This window comes from Musca domestica, unplaced genomic scaffold (genome assembly GCF_030504385.1).
Source record: "Musca domestica strain aabys unplaced genomic scaffold, Musca_domestica.polishedcontigs.V.1.1 1, whole genome shotgun sequence".
NCBI lineage: Eukaryota > Metazoa > Arthropoda > Insecta > Diptera > Muscidae > Musca > Musca domestica.
In genome coordinates this window covers 5,153,733-5,167,602 of record NW_026712114.1, presented here as the reverse complement: position 1 = coordinate 5,167,602, position 13,870 = coordinate 5,153,733, and the positions used below count along the sequence as shown (strand labels likewise).

Here is a 13,870-nt window from a genome sequence, read left to right as displayed (position 1 = left end):
ATACCTATAGAGGGGTTTAATGGGGTGGTGCATCAATGATATCACTGGAGTAATTTCATTGTTCTATCTTAATTGACATGCCAATTTGGGAGTCTCAGTATCTAGCTTCGCACAATGCAGCCCATTATTGTAGAAACCTGTGAAATATTGCATTTTTATTACTATTTCAGGAAATAGCTATAACTTACGGAAGTACTTTCTGCTTCCACTCACCTTTGGTAGAAGAATTTTTGGGCAACAGAAGACATTTTACAATTTTCCCAATGTGTTACTGTTTGTAATACTTTATTTATTTTTATTTCAAAAAATACTGTTCATTGTTTTTTAAATATGTTTTGTCGGAAATATATGATTCCACTTTAAATATTACAAATTTACTTTGCAATTATAAGATTGCAATTGGCCAAAGAAAATGGCGAGAGTATCAGCTGATAATGACTGTGAAATAAGGTATGGTTAGCGGTCAACGTAAGGTAATGTGCGTAATGTGACGTAACAGCATTTAGACGTACATTGACCTTTTAATTGCCGTAATGTTCACATGTATTAATGTAACATTTTGGGAATTGTTGGAATTTCTTGCTTTTTGGAAGAAAATTAACAAAACAAGGACAAAACATTAATTTGAAACAATTTTACTGAATTGGAAAATGGTTTACTCGTTTATTTTATATATATTATGAAAAATAATGGAAAAATCTTGTTTTTGATGGTAAAACCTTCAAGTAGCAAAGCCAAAATAGGGGGCTACCACTTACCTAGAAACCATTTTTTCCGATTTGCAGCGAAAATTTCAATTTTATAAGATCGGTCATACAATAAAACAATATGGGTCCGCCATTTTCACGATCGCTCATATTAAAGTTGGATAAGGGATAATACTTTTATTTTTCTTTCCAAAGGAATAGGTACCACTTCAAACAGACTTGCATATCTTGTAACCGGATAACCGGTTTCCCTTACCCAATTTCATTGTTGTTGTGCTCTTTTTAGCCAAAACTATTAAATAGCTTTGTTGTTGTTAGCCCATATAATACCCTACCGACTAGACGACAGACAGAAGAATATTTATGAGCAGCGCATACCAAACGTAAGAGGAAAAAAAAACGCAAAACCGCAATGCAAGACAGACCCGACAAGAAACGCAACACTTCTCCACACACATACACACACACACACACACACACCTCTAGTCCATCACTTCCCTGCAAACAAAACAAATGCACACACTCACACACCGAAATCAAAATGGCAAATAGTAACAAACAATATTTTGTATAATTTTTGCTTTATATTCGCCTTGCGCTTTATCGTCTTTTTTGCTTGCTTGCAGCTACTACTAAAACTCCTAATAGATCAGAGGCCGCCGCGCACAATGCTTACTTGAACGCTCGTTCGTTCGTTCGTTGGTTCCTTCTGTCTTTTTTTCAGTCATTCTCTCTACGGAACGATCCACTCAGAGCAGCGCGCTAGTTATTCGCGCACAGAAGAAACCAGACAAGAAAAAATACTGGTTTCTGTGGTACTTATTTAGAAAGTTGCTTGCTGGCAATATTAGCCAGCTGACGACAGGCATGTTTGGCTGACTGACAGACAGACCAGACAGACAGACATATGTACATTCCACTCATACATTCACATATAAATTCTCTCTCTCACAATAAACTCAATTACCGTGATCAGCCGTCGTGGTGTGGTGTGCCTACGACTACGACGTTGTCAGGCCAACAATTTCAAGTAGATAGCAGTTTTACTAACGGCTGATCCACAAAAAACCTGCTATGAGAATTGTTAAGCTTTGAAATGCCAACGTTAACGACGCAATCATTTAGCTGTTGATCGACAATGCCAACGTCAACAACACAGCAGCCAGCCAGCCAACAAAGCCAACAATGAATGGTTTGGTTCGGTTCGGCAATGTCGTTCGTTCGTTTGTCGTTGTTGTATTATTGCATGTTCAAATGCAATAGGTCGTCGACGTCGTCATTGTGGATAGTCGATCGGTCGTCACTAGTTAGTTATATGCTGCTAGTATATGTCGTCGTAACGTCTGTCTGTGCCGTTGGGTTGAGTTTTTTTTTTTTTTGTCTTTTTGGTTTCTTGCAAAGAATTTCACTTGTTCTACATTTTTGCATCGCCGTCATGTTGTCGTCGTCGTCGGCAAGACAAGAAGTAACAGAGATAACTTGATTCTTGCACCACTCACACACAGAAACATGCCTACCAATATACCAACAAATTTTCTCTCCAATAACTCTCGGCACAACACCAAAAAATAACTGCTGCTGATGAGGAGGTATGTGAGACGAACAAAAATAATCAAACGGATTTTTAAAAGTTGTAAGACAACTAAACACAAATAGGTTGGTTGGTGGTATGCCAACAATTTCAAAAATTCTGGAAAAGTTGGTCAACAAATTCCCCCGTTTGAAAATCTCCAAACATTCCACAAAATCAATGTGAGAACTAAGAAAATACTAGAGAAGAGAAATTGTTAATTTTCTTTTTTTTGTCATTTGCCGTTCTGTGAGCATGTCCTCTACTCACATCTCAGAGTGAGAGAGAGGAATTATGCAAATCATCATTTACTTATTGAGAAATTTATTTTGATTTGGTTTGTTTTGTTTTAATGGCAGGCAATTGTGAGAACGTGGCATTTTTTTTTTTAATATTTTGAAAACTTATAGGTATGTAAATAAAGTTATAAATTGCAACGTATGAGTAACTTGCAAATAATTTACAAGTGGAATGTTAGGCCACAACTAGAAGTTATTTTAGCGCGAAGGAAGAAAAATTGAAGGAGTAAATAAATGTGAACGTTGATATATCAAAGTATTACATTCCAAAACTGAGCGTTCTTTTAAAATACGTCGAATAATATTCACAGGATTTTATGAATACGATTTACGTGACGTATAGTATACGCTATGGAATAGAAAATTGAGATCGAGTGGATTTCTTCAATCTAAACTTACTTTTAGACTCATTAAGCCGAGTCGAGGATTTCCACTGTAAATTCCATTGCGTATACGTCAACCGAAATCAACTGGATTTGAGATGCAGTTCCATTCGACGTATACGCAATGGAGTTGACGTATACGCAATGGAGTTGACGTATACGTAATGGAATTTACAGTGGAAATCCTCGACTCGACTTAATGAGTATAAAAGTACGTTTAAATTTATGAAATCCACTCGATCTTAAATTTCAATTCCATAACGTATACTATACGTCACGTAAAATCCAGTGAATATTGTTCGACGTATTCGTCATGGAATTGACATTTAATTGGTGGATTTCGTAAACTTGCCAGGTTATTGGGGACTTCTTCCATAAAATGAGATTGAATTGGATCCAAGCAACATGTAAAGTAATCTATGAAATTTTCCCCACCCAACATATCCTCAAATTATTTATGGTTTACTGGTATATTTTCTACCTTGAATGCACATATCTTTCTCAATGAAATACGAATTTTAGACCTATTTCTTAAAATATTTCTGTTGTTTTTTGTTTGCATTTGCCACTGCCAGCCAGTCAGCCTCACTACTACTTCATCGTGTCACAAATTAACTGCAAGCAACAACAGCAGCAGCAATACTTCAAGAATCACTGCAATGACAAACATACCATGTGGCTGTGCTGTTTTGTTGTTGTTGTTTGAGAAAAGAGGGCCGCACCACTAAAGTGAGTGGCAAGCATGCATTCACGTACCAAAATGAACAAAAACAAGAAAAAAAACCAAAACTTGTTTCATTTTTGTCACGGTGTAGTTTGGGGGAGGAGAGGGGGAGGCGTATGAGTGTTTGCACTAATCTATTTCCCCCAAAACCACGGCAACCTGTTGTACTTTTTTGTTGTTGTATCTATTTCATCAAATAGAGTGAATGAGTAGTGAGTGGACGACGACGACGACAAAATTAAACAAACCTATTTTTATTTAAAATCCTATTTGGTTGCTTTGGTGTCTGTTTTTTTTTGTTTTTTGTAGAGCAATGCCACCAACAGAATAATTGATGAACTATGATAGCCCTCTGTTCATTTCTTAAACATTTGACACCTTCCCACATACACACACACACGTGCTTACTCATTGTGGGAGAGATCTCATTCATTTGTAGTGAGAGGAGAAAAAATAATTCGAAAGAGAAATAAAACTCATGAATAACATAACCTAAAAAAATAACAATTTAAAATGTTTGCTGGCACTTTGGTTTGTTTTTGCTTCTCCAACTTGTTGTCGTTGTTGTTGTTTTTTGTTTCTTCTTTTCTTTGTTGCCCCGTACAATTGGAATTTTCTTATGACAAGTGTGAGTCAATCCCAATGGCATGCATCATTGTTGTTGTTGTCATCGTCGTTCATTATTGTTTGCTCTGTGGATTTTCACTCTCTATTTCTTCCGCCTGGTAGGAAAACAACAGCAAAAAAAAGACCAATACCCCCATGCATTTACAATATGTCATAAACCCCGTGTAAACTTGTGGTAGAAGCAAGCTTTGTTGCCAGCAACAGAAAGCAAACGAAAAAGTTGACAATTTCTTGGAGATGCACTAATGGAAAATTTAATTGGGGAGAATTATAATAATAGTTTTTTATTACTTTTTGAATATTAGGTGTTGTAGAGTGTTCACACTACTGAATGTCATCAGACCACTGGGTTTAATAGATTAGTAATGGGTGAACCCACCTTGTTTTCATACATCTTTGAGAGTATAAAATTGTGGCTAATACAAATACAACCAAAAATTGCAAATAATTACTACCCGTAGTTAAAGGCATTCCAAGCTATATTATTTAAATAATTGTTGAAAACTAGTTGCAATATCGGGTTTACACTATTTAAGATTAATCTACTGTGTTTAATAGTAGATTAGTAGTGGGTGAACCCACCTTGTTTTCATGATGGTTGAATATTAGTTGTGTTATAACACGCGCTTAAACTTGATCTGTTTCAGAACTGCAAGAATGTAAAAGTTTTTACTACGATAACCGATTTTCACTTTAAGATATCAAAAAAAAAGATCAAAACTGGTACTTTCTGACAGGTACTAGAACAAAGCAACTAATTTCTCAGATAATCTTCACATTTTCGTATCTGGTAATTACATGGAAGAAGAATACAGGTAGCCGCACCGATACAGCTGTTGGTACAATGAACTGTCAAAACGATTTTGGAATTGAACATTTTGGATGACAAATTATTGAAATTTGTGAAAATTGTCGAAAAATGCACCGCAAAAGAAGAAATAAATAAATATACCTATTTTTGACAAAACTTTTTAAAAAATTTGACATATCAATGTTCCCAAGCGTTGATGCCTCTACCTGTATTCTTCTGTCATGGGTAATCATCACTCTAATACCATGTTCTCATTAGCAATTGAACAACATTGTTCGTCCTCTAAAGTGAAGTACTTTCTTTAATACCATGTTCACATTAGCAATTGAACAACAGTGTTCGTCCTCTAAAGTGAAGTACTTTCTTTAATACCATGTTCTCATTAGCAATTAAACAACATTGTTGGTCCTTAAAAGTTAAGTACTCACTCTAATACCATGTTCTCATTAGCAATTGAACAAAGTACTCGAATTATCGTATTTACACGACATTATTTTCAGGGAATTCACATATTTTTCATGATTTTTATAGGAATTAGAAGGAACATTTATATTAAATACGTACTCGCCGACATGAACAAAATTTGACATTTTTACTACTTTTTCATCTCCGTACTTTCTAGGGAAATAAGCTCTCTTTTAGAGCGATTGTAACAATCCTATCTTTTATCGTTAAATTATGGGAAAAAACAATTTTTTTAGAAAAAAAAAAAACGAATAGCTGGCATTTCACGTGCCATGTGAACTTGGTATAAGTTTCGAAGAGATTGATGTAAAACATTTTGCTGAAATGTTTTTTTTTTGACTGGCTTAAGTCATCGGCTGGCTTCTTTGTAGAGGAACAAAGAAGTTTTAGCCGATGACTTAAGCCAGCCAAAGAAACGTTTTATGTATTTTCATCTTAAGTTTGCAAAGTTTTCGGGGATTGAAAAATGGGATCTATCAAACCATGCTTTGGCAAAAAAATGTCTTGCAAAAATTTTCGGATCCTTGCTTTCATATATTCGGCATGCCCGAATTTAATGAGTAATTTTAAAACTTGTATCGAACTTACAAAGGAAAACTGAGTGTACGGAAAACCATGCTTTGGCAAAAAAATGTCTTGCAAAAATTTTCGGATCCTTGCTTTCATATATTCGGCATGCCCGAATTTAATGCCTAATTTTAAAACTTGTATCGAATTTACAAAGGAAAACTGAGTGTACGGAAAACGATGAGTCAGTTTTCCTTCCATTGTGAATATCAATTTTTTTAAATCTTAAAATAATACCTTTTACATACACCCTCCTCCCATTTCATCAGCCAACCAACACCAATGCAAACTCAAATGACCCTTCCCCCCAAGTTGCTGTTACTCCCTGAATTCCTTTCCTAGTGTTGCTTCTTTTTTATTTGTTGTTTTTTTTTCTTTTAATTTTTTTTATATGCACTTTGGTGTGGGTCTATGTGTGGGGTTAAGTTTTTTTGCTGTACAATTTGCGGCAGCAGCATCTTCATCATCATCAAAATCAAAATCACATCATCATCATTTATCTAATTAAGAATATGTTTTTATGTTGGTGTGGTTATTAACATTGCCATCATCTTCAGTATTATCTTTATTATTAATATATATTAATATTTTTGCATGTTATTTATTAATTGTCAAAATAATTCCTTTTTAATCCTTGTGTTTTTTCGTATTTATCAATCCTTCTGTGTGTGTGTTTCATTTATCTCTTATTATTATTATGATCATACAAAACACAATTTCGCTCACCACCCACCAAGCACACACTATTGATTTCAACTCTTCCTCTCTCTCTCACTTTATATCTCTCTATCTCTCAATCTGTGTCTTTTTTTATAAACGCATACCAATACTACTAACCCATTACTGATATAATTAAAATCTTTTCTCTTTTCTTGCCGCAAAAAATGTCATATGTATGTCAAAAATGAATATCTGAATGCAAACTAAAACGAAACAAACGATGAATGTGAATGTAACCAAACCAAATACAACAAAAATAAAAACCGAAAAAACCAAAAACGACATGAATTGAATGTGGAAAAAAACATGCCAACGATCGTCGTGAAATCTATTCTCTCCACCGACCCACAAAATAGGTCTTTGAAAGATCCTCCTATGTTCGTGCATCCGGGAGGGGGTGGGAAGGGAATACGCCCAAATCAACACAGCCAACAACAACAACAGCAGCAGCAGGGTCAACAGCATCATCATCAGCAGGTACATCATCAGACACACCACCAACAGCAGCCTCACCAGCCCCAACAGGTCCAGCTACAAACGGCCCCCCTGCACCACAGCAACCAGACGTCAGGCCAGGCATCCGGCGGAAATTCCCACCCTCACACACATCAACAACAGACGGCGGCGCCACCGCCCCACCAGCAAGCCTATACGACGCATCCCCAAGTGCCCGTCTATTTCCACTATCCGCTGAATCAAATACATCCGCAGGCGCCCACCAGTTCAGGTCAACATCATCCTGGTCAGAGTGCGGGCAGTAATATTGGCGGAGCCCAATTGGCGCCATCACCTCCAACACACACAGCCGGCGGCAATGGGGCACAAGGCGGTGGCGGGCCAGGCGGTAATGGTGCCGGAGCTGGCGGTGGCAACAATGCGTCGGGCAATGCCAACACAAATGTCGGGGCTGGTGGAGGTGGTCGCCAGGGCCAGGGTGCGTCCAATACGATATCGCATTACGCGCCGGCCGGTACCATCATTCAGTCGAACCTGCAGCCGCCCACAAGTAATCATTTCATGACGCAAGCACCCTATCCGCTGCAGATGCCACAACACAATACAATAATGATGTACAACAGTACATTGGCTGCTGCCTCTGCGGCGGCTGCGGGTCAGCATGGTACGCCCACGCCGGGACAAACGGGTTCCATCTACCAGACGGCCACACAAGCGCAGACCTCGGCAGCCCACCAACAGGCCACGCTGCGTGGCGCCCAACAGACTATGCACTACTATGCTCAATCAGTGGCCGCCCAAGCTCCAACCTCCCTGCATCATCCATCGCATCAAATACGAAATATGGCAGTCATGCCGCAACCACCCCACTACTACCTAATACAACAGTCGATACCACCGGGAACTCGAACATCCCTCATAGGTAACATCCACCAGCCACCGTCGGCCGCAAGTGCCAATTCGACGGTGCATGTGGGAGCGCAACTGCAAAATACGGGAACAAGAGGGGCGTCTGGCGGCCCCGGAGGCTTTGTACCCTCAACATTCTGTACGCCACCGCAAATGTCTGCCACAGGATCGCTGGCAACCCAACCGCCATCATTAATGACTGCCACTGGGCTGGGTGGGGCAACACTGGCCGGTACTTATGGTCATTTGGCCGGTTCGGCCGGTGGCTCTGGATCTTCCAATTCGCTCAGTATGTCGGGGGCAAGTGGGGCTGTCGGTATGGGATCTGCATCCGCTGTGACCGATCTTACTAAACGGCGCAGCAAGGCATTGCCCATTATAAATCCCGACACAATGGAAGAGATACGTTTTGAGCCACAACAGAATAAGAGCAGCTCGTCAGCTGCGCTGGAAATAAAACCACCACCAGAGGCGGAGAATAGGCCGGTGAAAACGATAACAATGACAGCACCGCCACCAGCCGAAACAACGACTAAAGGTTCTAACGAGAAGGCGGCGACTACTGCAGCGGCGCCGGCAACAACGGCGGCAACGACGACGACGACAACGAGCAGCAGTGCAGCACCGGGTGAGAACAAGGGTGAGACAAGCAATGCCGCAGATGTGAAAGATAAAATTGATCGACAAATGCATACCCCAGCCACGGCCACAACACCACAACAAGTTGTAGAATCCGCCACCGTGGAGCCTGTGCCACAACAAAGTCAGGTGGAAGAAAATGATGATACCGATGCGGAAACGCCAGAATTGGAGCATGATGATGATGCTGCTGTACCCCAAACTTCTGCTGTTACAAGCGGTGCCGAGGTGCCAAAGGAAAAGGCAATTACAAAGGAAAGTGAAGCCGCCGAAACCACAACGGCGACAAAGGATTCCAACACAGAAACGACAGCAACTGAGGCAACAACTACCAATACCGATGGTAATTACAAAATTCACCTACAAAATACTTATCCTCCTCTCTACCTATCATTACAAAAAAATATATACAACAACAACAAAACTACTACTACTACTATTACAACTACTACCCTATCTACCTACCACTGCTATCAAATTTTTGAAAATTGTAAAAACAAGAAAACTGTTAATCCTTTCGATTGTATGTACCTCCCTCCCTCCCTTCCCCCCTATCTGCCACTACTCTTTCTTCCATTCCTTTTAAGATTTCATATTTCACCAGACAAAAATCCTTTTTTTTTTCGATATTATAAACATACATTTACACATAGACTACAAATATGATATGTATTTTTTTAAATTTATTTCGTTTTATCTCAAAATAAGTGGAAAAGCATGGTAAAATTAATTAATTAATTAAAATTAGTTCTACCATGTGGAAAAGCTTGTTTTGAGGATACTAACGCGAAAATAGAATATTGTTTCCTCTGTTGACCATGTGTTGCGAAGTGACTTACACAATTTATACTTGGCATTATATATGTATTTTATAGCATACTTTTTGGCGCTCTCTGAAATTTTGAAAATTACAAGAAACTCATTCTATATACTACACGATATTTTATAATATGTTTGTACTATAATCATACTATATAAATATATATTTATATTAATTTATACTACAACATACGAGGCGTTTCTTTTTAGTTTCAAAATTGTGGCGAGCGCCTAAAAGTATGTTATAAAAATGCTATAGCTAAATATGGTCAAATCATATTTTTTATCTAAAATTAGAATAATTTTAAAATGTAAATAGCTATTTTTAAAACATGTTTTTTAAATGACAATATTTGACTACAATAACAAAATAGAGTTCTGTTTTGAAAATTTTTTTATAACCTACACCACAAGGTGGCCCACGGGGTATAATGTCTTTGTGCATTTGTTGTTGCATTTGTAACAGGCAAAAGGAAACGAGATAGACCCATATTTCATTTTTGAGGATCTGCATAGAATCACATTCTGAGTCGATTTATGCATTTATCCATCCGCCCCTCTGTCTGTCCATGTATTTTTGTAAACAAAGTACAGGTCGCATTTATTGCCAGATCCAGATGAAATTTTGCACAAGTCATTTGTTTGACCCAAGGACGAACCCTATTGAAATTGGAGATAATCGGTCAAAATTTAGATATAGCTCCCGTATATATCTTCTTCCGATTTTCCTTTTATTGTGCACCAAACGTGTAACATTAGCCCAAATGGGTTGGAATTCGGTACTTACGACCAAATTGAGTCTAGAAACAAGTATGTCAAATTTGATCGAAATCGGTTCAGATATAGCTATAGCTCCCTTATATATTGTTCATCCGATTTGTTATTTTTGTCCTCCACAGCCGTAATATGCACTCTGCAACAACGATATTTGGGGAAATATATCAAATACAGGACAGAAATACCTTTGCCAAATTTTATCGAGATCGGCTCAGATTTGGATATAGCTCCCGTATATATCTTCTTCCGATTTGCCTTTAATTGTGCACCAAACGTGCAATATTAGCCCAATTGGGGATTTGGTACTTATGACGAAATTGAGCCTAGAAACAAGTATGTCGAATTTGGTGAAAATCGGTTGGGATATACCTAAAGCTCCCTTATATATTGTTTATCCGATTTGTTGTTTTTTTTTTGTTATATAAAGCTCAAATAAATATACAAAGGGGTGTAGGAGGGTGTCATAAAGTCAAAATCTTCCTTAATTATTGATCTGTATTTAATTTTATCGTAGCTCTCTTAACAACAGAAATCAGCAGATCAAATATATATCCGAGAACGATCGATTGCAATTTTGTTTACATACAAAAATTGTTTGTTTTTTATGTAGAAATGTCTGGAGAAGCCAAAATCTCCTATAAATATTGATTCTAGCTGGATGGCACCAATGGAAAAAATATTCTGCATTAGATTTTAGCATTAGTTGCAGAACACGAGAAATCCGAAGATTCGATATATATCCGCTAAATTTCGGTTGCAATTTTGTTTACATACGAAAATTGTTCTTTTTTATGAAGGAATCTCTTGAGGCCAAAATCTCCAATAAATACTGTTTTTAGCATGGTGGCTCCAATGGAAAAAATATTCTTCATTAGATTTTAACATTACTTGCCGAACAAGAGAAATCGTAAGATTCCGTATATATCCGTGAAATATCGGTTGCAACTTTGTTTATATAGAAAAAAAAATTTTTTTTTGGGAGAAATTCCTTAAGGCCCCAAAATTTCTTATAAATATTGATTGTAGCAGGGTGACACCAATGAAAATTCTGTTCTTCATTATATTTTAGCATTCATCACAGAACAAGAGAAATCACTAGATTTAGTATATATCCGAGAAATATGGGTTGCCATTTTGTTAACATACAAAAATTGTTATTTTTTATGGAGAATTTTTTGGAGAAGTCAAAATCTCCCATAAATATTGATTCTAGCAAAATGGCACCAATGACAATTTTGTTCTTCATTATATTTTAGCATTAGTCGTAGAGCAAGAGAAATCACTAGATTTAGTATATATACCAGAAATATGGATTGCCATTTTGTTTACGTACGAAAATTGTTCTTTTTTATTGGAGGAGTTTCTTGAGGCCAAAATCTCCCATAAATATTGATTTTAGCATGGTGGCACCAATGAAAAAATTATTCTTCATTAGATTTTAGGATTACTTACAGAACAATAGAAATCGAAAGATTCCATATATATCCGTGAAATATGGGTTGCAACTTTGTTTGCATACAAAAATTGTCGATTTTATGGAAAAATTTTCTTGAGGCCAATATCGCCTACAAATAATAGTTTAAGGAAGATGACGCCAATGGGAAAAATATTCCACACGAAATTTTATCATAAGCCTCCGAGCAAGAGGAGTCTGTAGAATCAATTGTTGTGCCTGAAATAGCGTTTGCAAATATTGTTAAATTTAAAAATATTTTTTTTATGAAGAAAATCTCATCTCATTTTCGATATGGAGCCAAAATGACCCTCAATTATTGATTTTAGCGTGATGGTTTCAATGCAGAAAATCCTCCCCATCACTTTTAATACAAAGTCTTCAATGAGAAGATTTTGCTAGAGATTATAGGTTTCATATAAAATAGGGAAATAAATTTGAAATTATCAAAAACTTTTTTTTTACAAAAAGTCGTCCAATTTCCAACCTAAGGCAAAAATCTCATTAAATTATTGATTTTATGAAGATGGTGTTAATGAAAAGCCGATTCTACTCCAAATTTCACTATTAGTTCCCAACCAAGTAAAATGGGTACGGCTGCTTTAAATCCCTAAAATATGAGGCATCTAATTTTTTAATTTTTTTAAGATGGAATTTTTTCTTTTTTTTGCAAAAATATAAAAATGATCCTACCAACTGATATTAGGTCAATGGAAATATTTTCAATCGATTTTTCATTGGAATAAAATATCAAATTTTTTTTGTTTTTGTTATGGATATCATTCCCAAGGAAATTTTGATATCATTTCACCTTTATTATCTATTATTAAGCCTTTAACATGAAAATATTTTAGGCTGTTTTTATATATTATATTAAATTGTATATAATAAATGAAATGAAACAATTGAACATGTAGCCAAATATTGTATTTAAAATATGTAGTTATGTATGTTTATAATTGACAAAAAAAAAGAGAAAAAAACAAAACCTACAATCTTCCCAACCAACCAACACTATTATCACCCTCCGCCACCTAAACTACTATTTACCACCACTACCAAAACACCTACTACTACTACCACCACCAACCAACCAACCACCTTCCACACCTTAGCTCCTCTTCCGATGCGTACTCCAAAAATGTTCTATTATTAATCGTTACGATTCGATTTCTTTTAGTAACACCAGTGGCGCAAAAGGAAGATGACGCCGGTGTAAATAAACAGCAACAACAACAGCAGCAGAAGCAACAACAACAACCTGTAACAACAGGTCATGTTGCAAAAGAATCATTTGTTGAACAGATCGCCAAACAACAACAACCACAACAGTCATCATCAAATACCGCCACCACCACCACCACCAATTCCTCTTTAGATACTAACAAATCCAATAACAACAACAACAAACAACACCAATCACAGGGCAAGATTCCAACAAATGCCACAACGGCTACTACTGGTGGTGGTAGCTCTACGCCATCATCATCTGCCGGGGTAGACAAGTCAACGAGAGAAGAAACAAATCGAAAGGATGCTGAACATGCAAAGATTCCAAATAAGAAGGATGCTGCAACCCATGAGGAAATTACAACAAACAAAGAACTAAGTAATTATTCAACACCACTTCTACTTCTAGACATTTTTCCTTTTTTTTTGGAGGGCCAAATTTCTTGGCCTGTTTTTATAAGTGTAGTAGTTGTAAAAATTGTAGTAGTCATAGTAGTTGTTGTTGTAGTAGTTGTAATGAAAATTAAATTAAGAGTAATTTTGATATGGCCAAATGACAAAATGAAAGTCATTCAGTCAAAGTGGTGAGCTGTGTGGGGTGAAGGGGGATTCTGTCACTTCACCTCCAGAATCGGAGAAAAAAAGAAAACTTGATATTTAACGGGGAGTCTTTTCGAAGGTTAAGAAAAAAAAAAAAAAAACAACAGACTATTG

At 36.9% G+C, this 13,870-nt stretch overlaps 2 protein-coding genes across 6 annotated transcripts in view; both read left to right on the top strand.

The window, feature by feature from the left end:
* The window catches only part of LOC101891226 (uncharacterized), a 95,093-nt gene that overhangs the window by 11,155 nt on the left and 70,068 nt on the right, over positions 1-13,870 (top strand). The window lies entirely within an intron of this gene.
* LOC101890484 (uncharacterized) overlaps positions 398-13,870 on the top strand; it is a 30,865-nt gene continuing 17,392 nt past the window's right edge. Inside the window, exons 1-3 of one of the 3 annotated variants that reach the window (XM_020036121.2) lie at positions 398-450; positions 7,230-9,220; positions 13,107-13,535. In XM_020036121.2, the coding sequence (XP_019891680.2) occupies positions 413-450; positions 7,230-9,220; positions 13,107-13,535 (2,458 nt within the window). In that variant the 5' untranslated portion in view covers positions 398-412. Of the gene's footprint in view, positions 451-2,273; positions 2,297-7,229; positions 9,221-13,106; positions 13,536-13,870 lie in introns of those variants that run through there. The other 2 variants (XM_059118072.1, XM_020036123.2) reach the window with 2 other exon arrangements.